This window comes from Ostrea edulis, chromosome 1 (genome assembly GCF_947568905.1).
Source record: "Ostrea edulis chromosome 1, xbOstEdul1.1, whole genome shotgun sequence".
NCBI classification, from domain to species: domain Eukaryota; kingdom Metazoa; phylum Mollusca; class Bivalvia; order Ostreida; family Ostreidae; genus Ostrea; species Ostrea edulis.
Genome location: NC_079164.1, coordinates 51,637,710 through 51,654,545, shown reverse-complemented (window position 1 = coordinate 51,654,545; position 16,836 = coordinate 51,637,710). Strand labels below are relative to the sequence as shown.

The 16,836-nt window shown below is 34.0% G+C and overlaps 1 protein-coding gene across 9 annotated transcripts in view; it reads left to right on the top strand.

The window, feature by feature from the left end:
• Window positions 1–928: 928 nt before the first annotated feature.
• LOC125650557 (leucine-rich repeat-containing protein 74B-like) overlaps window positions 929–16,836 on the top strand; it is a 58,065-nt gene continuing 42,157 nt past the window's right edge. For 5 of the 9 annotated variants that reach the window (XM_056153591.1, XM_048878967.2, XM_048878960.2 and 2 more), the window contains exon 1: window positions 929–2,222. In XM_056153591.1, coding sequence (XP_056009566.1) covers window positions 1,950–2,222 — 273 coding nt within the window. In that variant the 5' untranslated portion in view covers window positions 929–1,949. Of the gene's footprint in view, window positions 2,223–8,172; window positions 8,765–15,624; window positions 16,412–16,836 lie in introns of those variants that run through there. The other 4 variants (XM_048878972.2, XM_056153610.1, XM_056153619.1 and 1 more) reach the window with 4 other exon arrangements.

Below are 16,836 nucleotides of genomic sequence, written 5' to 3'. Positions count from 1 at the left end.
TTAGAAATGTAACTGCATGCTTAACATAAAATGATCACGATCAGCTTGATTGAATGGATCTCAATATATCGTAATCTCGACTGAGATTCGGCTTGGCTGAATATTTGGACTCAACCAAGCCGAATCTCAGCCGAGATTAAAAATATACCGTTACCAAATTTGAGAGGGGGGGGGGGGTCTTCACATGTAAAAAAGTTGAATCTACATGTATTTACCATATGCAATCAATGGATTACAGATTATAATTCAAACTGGCAGTAGTAAAAGTCAGGTGAACAAGTGAACAGTTAATGACATCCTTTTTAAAAATATTTTTAAATTGTTTTGTACGGTGGATTTCTTCAGTATGAAAAGCTGTTGTGTATTTCATTTCTAATTCTTATAACACATCAATGAAATCATAAAGCACGAGAGAATACTCCTTTATAATTACAAAATCAACAATAATAATTTTCAGCTGAGTTATCGTCATCATCTTGGGATACGGACATCACATCGACCCTGGTGGCAATGCGGAGTCTTTAACATGCCAACGTGTGTCGATGTCTAGCTGCAATAATGTAGCCCTCTCCGATTGGGGTGAGTGGGTGTCAGAATTTAAAAAAAATCGGATAGGGGGCTACATTATTGCAGTTAGTCGCTATCCGAAATACTTTTTTGACTGCTGAGCATTTCGCGTATAAGCAATCACTACGAGATACTAGTAGTGAGTCGAGCGAACGAGATACACATACAATAGACATTTATTTGTCCTATACAAAGTTAGATTTACCATCATACTTTTGTAATATCTATTTTATGTCAGATTCATTGAATATATTTAACAATTCTGAATAATCTTGAATAGCCAAAAAGGGATAAAATCACATAATTTAATTTTCAACACACATGAATTCACAAAGTACGTAGAACCGGGGGGGGGGGGGGGGGGGGGGTATAAATTAATGTGTCGTCCGTGTTAGCTGTAGATATGTAGCTCTCTGGGTCTGCCCAATATTTTCCCAGAGAGCTACAGATCTGCAGCTACTTTCATGTAGATGAAAAATCAAACTGTGGCAAGGTGGCGAGACTAAGAGTTTATCTACTTCTTTTATGTTGTTTTTTTTTTTTTACTGGTTTTTTTTTTGTTTGTTTGTTGTTTTTTTTTGGTCTGTTTATTATTTTTTAATATTTTTTGTTGTTGATATTTTTTGTTTGGTCATTTTTTCCCCCGGTTGAAGCAACCGGGGGAAAAAATTACCCCCAAAAAAATATGAAAAACGAAACTGATGACAATTCGGTTGATTTTTTTTGTTTGTTTGTTTGTTTGTTTTTTTTTTTTGGATACTTCAATTACACCCTGAATGTAATTGCGCCGACAATATTGATAGATTTATTTTTTCTTCAAGTGATAAACTGAACTTCCGAAAACACAAAGTTTGATTTAATAACATCCCCATAACCGGAAAATGTCTCCTTGCTCTGTCCTGAGATTTAAAGGTAAAAAAAGATGTGTGTGCGGTATACCTTTAAATTACTTTTTGAAGTGACAATGGTCATAGACAGTTAAGCATAAATGAAAACATTCCATTAAAGCTATCGGCTTGTGTGTCATCCAATATTTCAGTAAGAGTTGTTATCGCGTCCATGGCGACGAGCCATTGCTCCCTTTGTGTCACTATCCACTATTAAAATCAGTGCCATTATTTAAGTAAAATATGTTTGCATAATTATAGCACGACTTCAAAACCTTTCATGTCCGTCAGAGCCCTATCGAATTCCAATTTATCAGTTCTACCACTGCTGTGTCAATCATAAATCAAAACCATGTGCAGGTCTTCCGTATTCATAAGACATGCTGCAGTGTCCATGCGGTGAACGGCGGGGTGGATTGTCATCACAATGATTGCTACAGAAGTTCATGTATCCGTATAGTGCCAGGTTTACAGGTTATTCTTTCTCGTTGTATAATGGAACAAGAGTCGACAGAAAAAGATATTGAACACACTAATGCAGTTAGAAGAAGGCTGCTGGAGTCTCAGGAGGAACCGATATCAGTGATCAGGGAGGAAACAGAGGAGGAACTGAAAGCAAATGACGTCACCCGGCCCCTGACCAGTAAAGGCCGCCTACAGACCCACTTTCCCCAGCAAAGTCGTCCTTTATCAAGTAAAAACAAATACCCCCGTCCAGGAAGCACTCGATCACAGGGGTCCAGTCGACCAGGAACTGGTTCCAGAAAAGTATGTATATATATACTTGTTCCTTTTTATATACAGTAGTTCCTTTAGTTTGAATGCAAAGCTGAAATTGTCTTTTATTTTGGAGGAAATGATATCCTCACCAATCGTACATATATTTTGATTTCTTAAAATATACATGTGTCTTCATTTTGATCTAATTACCTGCATGATCATAGTGTAGCTAGCCTAGTGGTTAGAGTGTAGCTAGCCTAGTGGTTAGAGTGTAGCTAGCCTAGTGGTTAGAGTGTTTGATATAATTACCTGCATGATCATAGTGTAGCTAGCCTAGTGGTTAGAGTGTTTGCTTTGCAACTGGGAGGTCCCGGGTTTGATCCCCAGTCCTAGCATGGTGTCAAACCCAAGACATCTGCCTACACCATAGGTATATGATTATGATAGTGGTTGTTCCTTTGCAAGTGCCCAGTCCTGTGATATGGCAGGCATTGTCTCCTGCTGCTCTTTGCATTTAAGGTAGTACTCTACATCGTCATAATGGCTGACTTCCTTTAAAAACATGGATGACAAAATCGATATCAGCAATATTTGACTTTTCCTTTTCCATTTAAATACCTAGCCGAGGAGCTCAGTAGGTTAGAATACCGACTGCTGAACTGTAGGTCGCAGGTTCGAGTCCAGCAGGGGTTTTAAATTTTTTTCAGATTACCTTCTACTTAAACTGTATTTTTTGACAAAATAAAGTAAATTTGAAAATTTTCAAATTCAAAATATTTTCATACATATCCTACACTTTTCATCTACATCAAATTTCTCTGGTGTAGCATACCTCCTTAACTATAATTCCCTTTCATTGAACCTATACTGGTATTTTACATGCATATACCATATAAGTGGAATTTTTAGCGAGACACTAATGTAGGCAATTTTTCCGTAAAAATGGGAATATATACATGTATTTAGGAAGAGCTAATTTTAGCAAATTCATATTTCCAGGAAAGATAGCTATTATCTCCGATATATGATAAATTGTTAGCGATATTCAGTTTGTAAATAGCAATCTCAACACCCTTGCTATTATGCCAAAACTAAAATTAAATCCTTGCTAAAAATTCTTCTTATATGGTAAAATATGTGCTTATTAATAGGCAAAGATGATTAAAATGGTTGATTTTCATGAAATGTGTGTGATACACTGAGATGTATTACATGATACAGTCTTTACAAATAGAATAAGCATTGTACAGGGATACTTTTGTACTGTGTATGTAGTTGAGTATGCAGCTTCAGGTAGAAGTGAATATTTTACATGAATTGATATTACCTGTAGCACTGTCCCTTGCTACCCTCTGTATCCGAATATAATTTACAAACATAATTTTATTCAGTTTTTGATAAATTTATGGATAGGATGGTTTTACATGCCTTGCAGTTAATTTGAACATTATGTGAGGTATACTAGTCATTGTTAATCACTGCATGTGTTTGTGATTTATATGCTGCTTTTGATAAAAGTGGATATTTCAAAACTTATTTAATTCTGTCCTAATTAGCACCATCTTTTGCTACCATTTGCATTATATTGTAATATTGTAATCCAAATATTAAAAACATAAGATGTTGTGTTTACACGTGGTGTATCAATTTCAGCTGAGTCTACATTTCACCTCTGACTATGTTCATGATGAGTAAATACTGTATGTCTACATTTCACCTCTGACTATGTTCATGATGAGTAAATACTGTATGTCTCTACATTTCACCTCTGACTATGTTCATGATGAGTAAATACTGTGTCTCTACATTTCACCTCTGACTATGTTCATGATGAGTAATACTGTATGTCCATTGCTTACATGAACATTATATCTGTATACTAGAACTTAAATCATATATGGCTAAGTATTCAGTAAAGTGTTGCCGGTGTTTGACAAAATGTATGATTTTAAAAGTAGCTGTTTAAATCATGATAATATGATTTTCTGATAGGAAAATAGTGATGATTCTAGATTAGGATTTTACACCTAAAAAGACAGTTATGTAGTAGAAAAACATAAAATTAGGCCGAAATAGCATGTTGGTTAGAGGTCGTGTTGGACGTAACAAGGCATTTTAAAAATGCATTTTCCCCCTTTATATGAAGGCTTTGTTTATGGATATATTAATTTTTCTCTGACAGTTCATAAAGATCTTTAATTAGAGTATATCATTTTGTTAAATTTATCATAAATTAGCTTGTAAGTTTGAAAAATCTTGAAAGATGTCGGATGAACAGAGACATTTTTAAATGAAAATTTGTTGATCATCCAAAGTCAATGAAGAAATTAAGATTATGTTGTTTTTACTAGTATCTACAGCTGGTGTTCTTCAGCAAGAGGTGAAATGGCTCATTATTAAATAAATAAATAAAATAAAACCAGAAAAATCTGTTGGACGACCAGAGGACATATATATGCTCAATGTTATATGCCAATTTGGGCCCTGATATATGGAATACAATGTAAATCATGCATCATTATTGAGGAATATTAGGAATAGAATGGGTTGTTTGTATAATGGGGGACATAATAACAAAGTACTATGGACTTTCAGTAAGAAAAAAAGGATCACAATGCAGTGTACAGATTGTTTTTATAAAGTCTTATGGAGTATTGTAATCTTTCAACACCTGAGTTACCTCTCTTTTGATTGTGAATTGATATAACTTTCCCCAAAATGTTTGTGGATTTTTTTTTTAGATCTTTGTGTGTGTGGTGGTGGTGGGGGATGGGGGGGGGGGGGGGGTTGTCCTACAGGGGTTTGCTATCAATCAGAAATCCAGATTCTTAAATTTGCATGTTTTAGAATTGATCATAAAGATAAAAATGTTGTCTTTATCTTATCAGTGTTGATTACTCAATTATTGTTATGGAATTCTTATTGATAGGGCTGTTACCGGACCGTGAACCAATGAGTGTCAATTAACCCTTACTATCATACCACAAACAGAAAGATACAAATATAGCCCTATAGACTGTAAATTGTGTATATCATGCAATCTGTTGCAATTTATCTTATTATCTTAATTTTATCATTCAGCATTGTTTTGAAAGACTCGTGAATACAATTGTTTTGAACATATTTTATTGATGAAATCAAATGGGAACAAGTTCTAACAACTTACAAGTCCTCTCCTAAAATATTACAATATGTCATGCAAGGTAATAATTAACAGGTAAAATGTACAATGATTAAATGAATCTACAAGTTTCTTCTATAAATTTAATGAATACAATTGAAGGTAGAGATAAATAAGATTTTAGAAAGAGACATGTTAGAGCATTTACTTCTTGAAAATGTCGATGTTCTAATGGGCAAATTATTAATACACTGAATTTTAATGCAGGTTGAAAATAAACCCATTGTTGTTGCCAATGATATACAATATACAAGGTATATATTCTCAATCTTTTGGGTATCAGATTTAACACATGAAAATGTCAATGTTCTCAACAGTACAATACTGTAAAAATCAATTTTGAAAGATCGGTGTGAACATACATTGCGACTTTTTCTACAACTCGTTTGGCTATCTAAATGAAAATCGCAATCTTCCTACAAAAGCACACTGTTCTAGACTAGTGAGTTCTTTCTGGTAATATCATTCCTTTGATAATTGGTTAGTAGAACTTTATATAGTATCGCAACAGGCATTATATGAATATATATATAATCTTAAGTAAAATAATCATGCAATCTCCCAAATGGGTTATTTTCATCAAACATCCCTACTGGACGATAATATCCACTTGGGATGTAATGTTCTAATTGGGCAATTGGACTCAATCTGTTAAAATCAAATGAACAGAAACAAACTTGAAAATAAAACAAAATTAACTGAAACATAATTATAATTATAAAAAAGAGAATGAAATAAAGATATGATTATTAATGCCCATTACGTCCTGGGGGTCATTAGAGTCCATGGCATCTGTGTAGAGTTATTGGACTCTGTTTAGATATTTTGCGGACTAAGGTAGGAGAGGAGGAATTGGAGTTTCATGATTTTTATGCTCTCATAATTGGAGATACAGTTTTTGGTCTGTCTGTTTGTCTGCACAAACTTTAACCTTGCATGAATGGTCATAACTTTTGAACACTTAGTGCTATAGGGCTTCATATTTTACATTTGTACTCCTTAACATGACAAGACTTTTCTTTTGGTACCAAACATTTTGGTCTTCTGACCTTCACATTGGAGTTTGGCCTACTTTTGAAAAACTTAAACCTAAAGGCAATAACTTTTGAACAGTTAGTGTTAAGGCTTTTGTATTCCTTGTGACAAGACCTTTCTTTTGGTACCAGAAATACTTTGTTTCACAAAACCATCTAGGTTTTTTCTTATATACAACAACTGAAAAATGAATCTAATTGCTATCTGTATTAGTAGGTCCCCTTAAAAATTTGTCAGTTTTATAAAATTCAAAGTGATGATTTATAAAGTGACTGATTCTTTACAATTTTTTTTGTCAAATTAGATTTTAATTAGGCTAAAAACACAAATGTGAATTTACTTTGGCACACAGCATTATGAAATGTGACAAAAACAAAAATTGAAGTGTCAGCCAAGACTTATCTAACTAGAATCGAATTATCAAAATAGTTTAGATATGGTACCAAGGAATAATAAATCAAGAAATTACATGTAGGTCCTGATTTGTCTCTAAAGAGAAAATTGACATCCCTCTTATTCACTTGGGCATTTATAATGACTGCAAATGCAATTGTGAATGTATTTATAGAAAATAATACTTACCTTTAAATAAACTAGATACATGTGATTGATTGATATTAAATGTTAATTGAATGTTTATTGATAAAGTACTTGTTGAGTCAAACTCCATCATCCTCTTCCCCCCTTCCTTAACAGAGAGAGAGAGAGAGAGAGAGAGAGAGAGAGAGAGAGAAACAGACATACATAATTACATAAAAGTTAAATATGTATATTTACTTATTGGTTGTAGATTATAGATGGTTGCATCTTTTCTTAACTTTCATACATGATTTGCATCAAAATTTTAAAAATGTTTCATTCGGACCAATGGACCACTATGGCAAAAAGGTGGCAATATCTCAGCCTCTCAAATAAGTTTTATTTTATGTGGCTTCAATTTATTTTGTTTTGTTTAGATTTAGTTTGTTAGTGATTTTCTATACAATTGGCATGTTAAATTGTTTACAAATCTAACACGTGCTCAGTGCCTCCCTTTCGCTTTTTTCCGAACTGGTGACCTCCGAGGTCAATGCACATCGGAGATTACGAGCAGGAATTACTGACAGGATGACAATGATTCATGAATTGACATTTTCTGTTGATCTGACGGGTTTATTGCTTCAGATTCACTCTGATTTTATTAAGTTATGTGTCTTCAATCACAAATATATTAAATATTTGTTCTTTTATTTTTCAATTTATTTACAGTCAGTTGCAACTTGTATTCCTTTAAAGACATTTGTGAGAACATTTATTTACATGCAATTTCATGAAACTAGTTCAACTTCGAAGAAAAAAAACCCCGAAACAGTTGTTCAATGCAAAAAGCTGCCAAAACTTTGAAGCCTCTTGGCTTCATACTCTATGGGCCTTACTAAAGCTTCGCTCTGGACCAGACCCCTTTGCCTAATTTTGCTCCCCTTCTGTAGAAAACCTTTTTAAGGCCATGAGGGTGAATGTGTCCATAATCACATGTGTTCAAGAATGGCTATAGTTTAAGAAATGATTCACTCTTTCCTCCATGAAAGAGTGGGAAAGAGTGGATTTTTAAACATGAAAGTATAAATTAATTATCATGCAGTGATTTATATTGAATTTTGTTTTCCTTTAAGATTATATGTACCTATCCCTTTGCTGTTTGGCTCTCATCTATCGTCATATAACTAAGCTGATAAGGATTAAGGATTAACATGTTTTGGTATATTGATTTAAACTTACACTATTTAAACTTGATTTATTTTTGTGTGTAGACTTGTCATTTAGCAAATGTCATAACTATTGGTAGTCAATATTGTACATTTTTGGATTGCTAGGATAAGAATTCTATGAAGGGGCCTACAAGGAACGACTATTAATTCACCTGCAATGACACTTCACAAGGATGTTGGAAATTAAATCTATAATTTGTTTTCCTTTATAATTGGAATTTAAACAAAAACGGGTGTACGTGTATTAGCTTGGAGTTGCTCTGTTGTGGAGACCTATAATCAGTCTGACGGAAAGAATATTTGGTGAGATTGTTGGAATTTTATCAGTAGGTTCTGCCCAGAGGATTAAGAAACACTCTGCAAAGCTGTTTATATTTACTCAGATAAAAGAGGTTTCATGTCAGAGAAAAGCATTCAGTGAGCTGTTTGAAAAATATGGAAATTAATGTGGCTGATAACTAGATGTAATAATTGAGGAGACAGAGTTTACAAATTTAATGATGGATTGGATGTTGACTCGTTGTGATGAGGTAGATGAGGAGAATCTCAGTGGAAATGAGGCCGACTCAGAGGATGAGGGCTATAATGAGGAGATTGCTGACCTCGATAATCTCCTGCTTGATATGGTTAGTTGTCCTATGTCCTCTATGAATAACAGATGACCATGTTCTTAGCATCACATGACATTTTTTAAAAATTGTATGTTCTTGAGGCTTCTTGTATAAATTTACGTCGAGAGCAAAAAGTTCTACAAGGAGCTAGGTAACAAACAACACTTCATATTGAGAAAAAAAGATTACATACTGCATTTTTTAAGCAGCAGTGAAATATATTTACTTCATATCCTAAACTCATTTGTTTACGTTGTCAATGAATTTCCTGAATTTAAACTGGATTCAACTTGTGCTGGTTCAGGTAACTCTGGGATCAATAAATATGAATGGTTTGGGTTTATTTGTGTATGGATTAAAACTGGTTTACATATGTAGGTACTTTTAGGAAAGTATGAGATAATTAATAAAGTGGAGAAAACCCACAATTAGGACATCAGAAGTTGATCACCTCATGCCACACTAAGAGAACATCAGTTGTAGTACATATATCTAAATACATGGCAATTTGCATATAGTTATATGATCTGTTTAAAATGTCAAATTATGACAAATTTTAAATATTTTGTGATTTAGATGCTTTCATCTCTGCCACAGACAATTTGTCACAATATGTGTATGAAGAGGATCTGCAGCTATAGTAAATTATTTTACTGTGTTAAGACATATTCTGTAAACCGACTTTTATGCGCGACAACTTCATTTGACGATTTACTAGTGATGAACTAGTTTGTGATGACTAATCTTAAACATACAAGAAACATTAAAGAACTGGTTCGCGGCAAGAAATATTCGCGATGATGAAGTTCTAGTGAACCTTGCAAAAATACCTTGCATGCGAATAAAAGTTGGTTTACAGTATATATATACAAACTATAAATACATTGTATAGACAACGAACAGACAAGAATCAGATGACAGATATATATATATATACCGTGTATAGACACAGATACATATAATATAGACACATATATATATATATATATATATATATATATATATAGAGAGAGAGAGAGAGAGAGATGAATCAATGTAAAAATATGATTTATTTCATTAAGCATTTTTAATTATGAACACTCATACTTTTAAACAGGGGTCAATTTAATGAGCATAATATAGCTATTAATCAGGCCGTCTGTGAAACAAAAAGGTGGTAGAGGGCTTGCTTTGTCCATTGTCTGTCTATCTAGCCTTCAGAGTGAAATAAATTTATTGCTGGGGACAGGTGTGTTACTGGAAGCAGTGCTACTAGCAGCAGTGTCTTCATTAGTCTGATACTGTAACTTTTGCAGTACTGTAACATTTGCAGAGAGCACTTACTAATATACTGTAATACTCTTTATTATAACGTCATATTATTCAAAGCCTGTAATTAGTCAATTCTGTTATAAAACACTTTTAAACCTTACTATAATATACTACTAGGTAAACCCAGAAAGCAAAGGAATTTATATTCAGTAGGACAAGGTTTATGAGTGTTCTACTTCTAGTATAGCAAGGTTTATATGAATTAAACCATCTATTTTTAGGAGTTTAAAAACAAAATTATAACCTTGTGCTTTTAAAATGATGAAATAATTATATCATTTTGATAGTTGGTCATTACATGTTTTTATTGACCTGATGAGAGTGTATTGACCTCAGACTTTGTCCTCGGTCAATATACTCTCATCAAGTCAATAAAAAAATATTATAACCTTATCAAAATCTTATAATTGTATATTATTTTGAAAGTATCATTCCCTGGATTAAGGAAACCAGAATACCTGATGTTAGAAAAAAATAAGCACGTGTTAGAATGCTTGTATTGTGATTAGCTTTATATATGTATAGCCTAAAAAGTGAGATATCCTCAGATTTCATCAAACTGGCAAAATGAAAAGAATTGTTACGAATGTTTGAATATGACAGAGAGAACACATTGACTTATGAAAAAGCAAAGCATCTTACAGAATTGTAATACCAACAACATAACATACCTTCCTTAGGCAGGGGGAGCATTATATGCTTTGCACATGTTTGTCAGTCTCCCATGTCTCAATGTACAGTGGACTACTGGTAAGGCTGATGATCCCAATCCTATTACTCAGTAGGTCACTATATCCAAGGTCAAGGTCATTAATAGGCCCAGGCAGATTTAATCTTGTGCAAAGGGTAACTGGAGAAAACTTGACCTCACAGACTTTATAGTATTAGGCTTATGAATGTGCAGATGAGTAAGTTGATAAAAATCAACATGCAGATGATTCCAATTGTTCAGCAGGTCACTATGGTCAAGGTCACTGCTTAGCTAAACAGGTTTATCTGTCTGACACATCTGTGTGTGCTATAGCTCTGGTGACTCATTAAACCAGACTGACTTAATATGTCTCCCACATCTTGTGTATGCTATAACTCTGGTAACTCATTAAACCAGATGGGTTTTATGACTCATTAAACCAAACAGATTTTATATGTCTCCCACATCTTGTGTATGCTATAACTCTGGTAACTCATTAAACCAGACGGGTTTTATATGTCTCCCACATCTTGTGTATTGCTATATATAGCAAACTACACTCATTAATTCTGTGTTTCTTTTTCACCACCACAAATTGCTCAGTTTATGTTGTGTGTTGCTCAGTAGTTGTGTCTAACTTAGTCACAATGTGAATTTTGTAAAACATGAGACCGTCACAGTAAAGTACACATGAGGCTATATTGGGGCATCAACCAAATATAATGTTGAAATAGCTTTAGTACATAGTAGGTTTATAACCTTTATTGTATCAGTAAAGAAAGTAGCTAGATACAGGGAAAGTGAAAAAAGTGAACTTTCTTTATTGAGTGAATGCTCATATTAGGAGACTCATTGAAATGTTTTGTGTGATATTCACAGATCACAGCCTAGGAACATTGTCTATTTATGACTTGTTTGGTATTTTCTGATAATATAATGCAGACATCTTTTCGGTTATAAAACAAACAAAGGAGAAATCTCAAGGCTGAACTGTCAATTTAGATTTAATGATTTGTAATCTCGGAGTAGGGTGTTTAAATGGCAGTTTTATCAGGAGTATTAGCCTTACTTTACCTGAACCAATTTACATAGTAAATTCAATCCTGTGATGTAACTATTTAAATTCTGGGTGTAGTATATTAATATTGTCATTCTATTTTTTTTTTTATGCTATCTTAAAAAATTCAGAAGAGCAGACATGTATACTGCATATAGGTTTGAGTGCTATCTGAAAAAAAAATCCAGAAGAGCAAATAAAGTATAGGGGTTTGAATTTAAAATTTGCATTTCTTTATATAATCATGGTTTTTTGATCTATGGAAATTTTGTTGAAATTACATGTATCTCCCTAAACTGTTTTGAATACCAGTATAAGTTTATAATGTCTGGCATGCTTTTTAGATGGGATATTTGAAATTTGTTCACTCATATAGAAACTCTGAAGATTGAGGTTTTGAATACAGTGAGGGTTCTTTATGGTTAACATGATGCAGAATCTCTGTTCTTAAAGACCCAAAAAAACCACCGTACGGTTGCTCCACGGATCACTGAATGTGGGCGGAGCTTATCCATGGTCAATGTTATTTACCTGGAATTTACCTGGCCAAGAGATCAGTTGTTGTGTATATTTTTATGATATACACAGGAAATTTCTCAGGTTATTACAAATTATACTTAGTGTCTTGATTTGTGCAACAACAAAAAAATAATTAAAATTTTTACCTACATGCATACCGCATTTCTATTTCCCGTAAACCTTCAAACTTGGACATATTTATGTATTGCAAATGACAGGTTTAGCCCATTTCTAAACCTTTGCTTTTTAAAACTTATAATTAAATTGTTATATATCGTATATAAATAATTTCCGAAATATAATATTACCCGGCGTTTCCGGGCACTTCCTGGTGTCCTGGGAGTTCGCGGTGTCGTGGGTGTAGTAGGTAAAATATCCATGTTTCGAGAGAATGAATAAATCCAAGTAGATCTGTGTACATGTACAACCAAATGAAGAATGATCAAGATACTCCTCAATATGGGCCGTCTGTAGGGTTTCTGTAGCTGTAGTGTTTGCGTAATGGTGGTATCCCAAACAGAAGCTGACACGAAGTCTCCCCCCCCCCCTCCTCTCTCTCTCTCTCTCTTTAGGGTTTCTGTGGACGTAGTGTTTGTGTAACGATGGCATCCCAAACAGAAGCTGACACGAAGTCTACACCCCTCCCCTCTCTCTCTCTTTAGGGTTTCTGTGGACGTAGTGTTTGTGTAACGATGGTATCCCAAACAGAAGCTGACACATAGCTAGTCTACCCCCCCCCTTTCTCTCTCTCTCCCTTACTCTCAATCGTTGACTAAATGAGTAATTATTGTCATGCGTATGCAACACTATTGCCATGCCATATTATTTCATCTATATTACTAATACAGTTTTATACATTTCTCTCTCTCTCTCTTTATAAATATAAAACCCTGATAAATTATAAATAGCTCAATAACTCTCTCTCTCTCTCTATCTTTATAAATATAAAACCTGATAAATTATAAATAGAAATATCTCAGTAACTCTCTCTCTCTCTCTCTCTCTCTCTCTCTCTCTCTCTCTCTCTCTAAATATAAAGCCATGATAAATTATAAATAGAAATATCTCAGTAACACACACACACACACACTCTCTCTCTCTCGCTCTCTCTCTCTCTAAATATAAAACCGTGATAAATTATAAATAGAAATATCTCAATAACTTATTTATGCTTTTTTACTATTGTTTGATTTCTGATTGTGTAATTGATAATCCTTGTGGTATCTCAAACAGAAGCATTTTTTAAAACTACTGTAACAGTTTTACGCATGGGCAATATAACTATTATACATGTTGATGTGCTGCGCCAATAAATTCATGTTTTTATAAATATAAAGCCACAATAAATCATTAATAGAAAATATTCCAATAACTTATGTTTGTTTTTTTTTTTTTATTATTATTATTGTTTGATTTCTGATTGTTTAATTTATAATACATGTATAAAGATGGAGAGAGAAAATACGATGATAAATTGCATTGTATAGGGGACGTTAGAAATTAAAATATTCTAGGTGCGAGTCAATGCTATCAAAACTCAGGTATACTGGGGCTTTCCTCGAGATCTGAAGACTGCTGGTCATCATTGGCCATGATTGTTATCAAAACATCTTTTTCAGGTAGCTGTAGACCACGGTCTCTGCAAACGTCAATCAACCTAAGCTCTATTGTTAAAAGTTTGATTGACCAGCGGCTTATCATTGATCGCGACACAGGTAAAATTTGGGGGCGTTAACTTAAAGTTGGGTCTTTAAGGCCATATCTCAAATACTCATGACATTTGTCTCAAGTGCTGGCCATTTGGCAAACTCACTGGAAGGGTCACTTATGTATGTTAAACACCTTAGATTTCATACAGCACCTTGGTCCTAAATGAGAATAATCAGAACACACGTAGTCCTAGATGAGAATATTCAGAACACATGTAGTCCTAGATGAGAATATTCAGAACACATGTAGTCCTAGATGAGAATACTCAGAAGACACATAGTCCTAGATGAGAATACTCAGAACGCGCATAGTCCTAGATGAGAATATTTAGAACACAGTATCTCCTCTCGGGTAGCAAAACAATAGTCTTAAGCTTTGTTATTAAAATAATGGCATGGATATAATGATACAATATCTCAATATTGTGCTTACAGAGAAATTTGTTTATATATCAGAGACGAAACAAAGGATTGTTACAATATCATAATACCGTGTAACAAAGTCAAGTATTCGTCAAAATACTCAGCCAATTTGGATTACAAATCTGGAGTTTACTCACATTTAATTTCTACATGACTCCTGGACTCCATGTACAACCAAACTGGTTCCTGGGTCTGGGGTTCTAGTGTTGGTTGGGGTTCCTAGATACTCACACAGTGAAAATGCATAATTCTTTAAAGTTCTCCATTAATGCCGAACAACTAAAGTGAGTGCATAGATATGAGATGACCAGAGAGACCTATTAAAATCATAAAACTCATGGCCCCTAGGTTGGGAGTTTGGGCCTGCAAGACCTGGCTGTATCTTTTAGATTACCCAAACCAAGGTCAAATGTTGGAGATCAAGGTCACTGTAGACCAGCCCCTGGAACTGACAGGTGAAAATGCCTGCCACTGGGGATAAAGATCCTGGGTTGATGTTGTTAATGTGTAAAGACATTTAAGGAGTGAGGAATGTGACAGTCAGGCGGGATCAATTGCTGGTGGTTAGATAGCTCAGTTGGTAGAGCACTTGACTAGAGATTCAGGGGGCCGGGTTCGAATCCTGATCTGGTCCATTGCATTTTCTCCCTGTTACTTAAAGATTGAAAGAGATGAACTCGTTTCAACAAAAACATGCAACTTGTGCCTGTTTTGTGATGTTCAATGAGCTGGTGATGTCGCTGTATTAGTGAAAAAATTCTTGAATGGGATGCAAAAACAATGTGCAAACTTTGACTCCCAAATCAAAAGGGATACAAAAGATTATGTGTCCTTTGATAAAAGAAGGAAATAAGTAACAAAAACTTAAATCAGATATAGTATGTTTTTGTTCTTTAAGAATATCTTGAAACTCTCAAAACATATAAACAAACACAAATGATGTGCAAAGTTGAAGTTAATGTTGTTGTTTTTTTTTTGAAAAATCACCCACTGACATAAAAATGTTGGAATTTCTATGAATGTAATATATGTCCGTTGTGTTTACAGTTTTAAAGAGACCATCATTCTTTATATCAGTATGTGTATCTTTGAAGTACTTAAAAGTAATATTCCTTGTTCAAGTTACTGCTTGGATAGCTGGATTTGTGTTCAGTGACCAAGAAAACACTTGAGACAGCAATATGCTAGGAGACAGTCAGTCTCTATAGAGGGGAGGACTGTTTTATCTTACCACAGGTGCCTTTACATACACCGCGGCACTGATTTATCTGTTCAAAACTAAAACATCACATTGAGCAATTTTGAGCTTCAGTAGAACCCAGGATTAAGGACAAATTCAAAGCTTTTCAATACTATTCCTACCTGGATATTGCAACATTATGAACCAGTTGAATATTGGGTGATTTTCTGTGTAATTTTTCTAGCTTTCTGCACTGCTCTCTTATAAAAGGCATTTGGATGTAGACAGGATGTGAATTGATTTTTTTGCACTGCTTTTTAGTTGACTGAAAGACAAACCAGTAAATAAAAATGCAATAAAGTTACTTAATGTTGCTGTTTCCAAGGATACACAAATAGCACACAGAAGGATATGTGAGTGCAGTTCAAGATAGTGCAACTCATAATGCAAACTTGGATTGAGTGAGCTTGGATAATTATTTTCAAAATATTTGAATATTAGACAGTAAATGGTGGAATAAATGTACGTTTATTTCATTTTATTTTAATTTGTGAGCCATCAGCAGTTTAATGGGAAATTATTGGACATCAACCCTCATGTTTAGCCAACATAATGTAGTAAAAATATATTGGCAAAGTGATCAGAGAATACTTGTTGGAGTGAATTAATTAACTACATAGACAGAATGATTCACCTTAATCGTCCAATTGTTGATCGCCTAATAGTCAAACCTCCTCCTGTGTTCTGTTACCATGGCAACAGAAAAGTAAAGGTAGGGCTATCTCACAGATTTCTTGGTTTAGGAGTAAATTAATGATTGAATGCTGCTGCTTTATTTCTTCAACAACTTTATTGGACTGTTTGTGTTGCTAAATCATAGTGTTGTTAATGCAATATTTTTATTGCACTCTTATTACAATTTGGCCTCATTTTTTGCAGGGGATGGGGTATGGTTAATAGAAAATTGCACTAAACTACATGAGAATGCACTCATATTGTATAACCAAACTGAAGCATATTCCGGTATAGTGTTTTGTAAAAAAAATGACCCTCGATTTCAGTCTTTATGAAAATTCACTAGCCTGATGCCTTAGGCTACTAAATGTTTGCCCAGGCTATTAAAAATTGTAAAAGAGGTAGTCGAATGGACTAGTACAATGTACAGATTTTGAAAGCTGTCTTTGTGATTGTCATTTG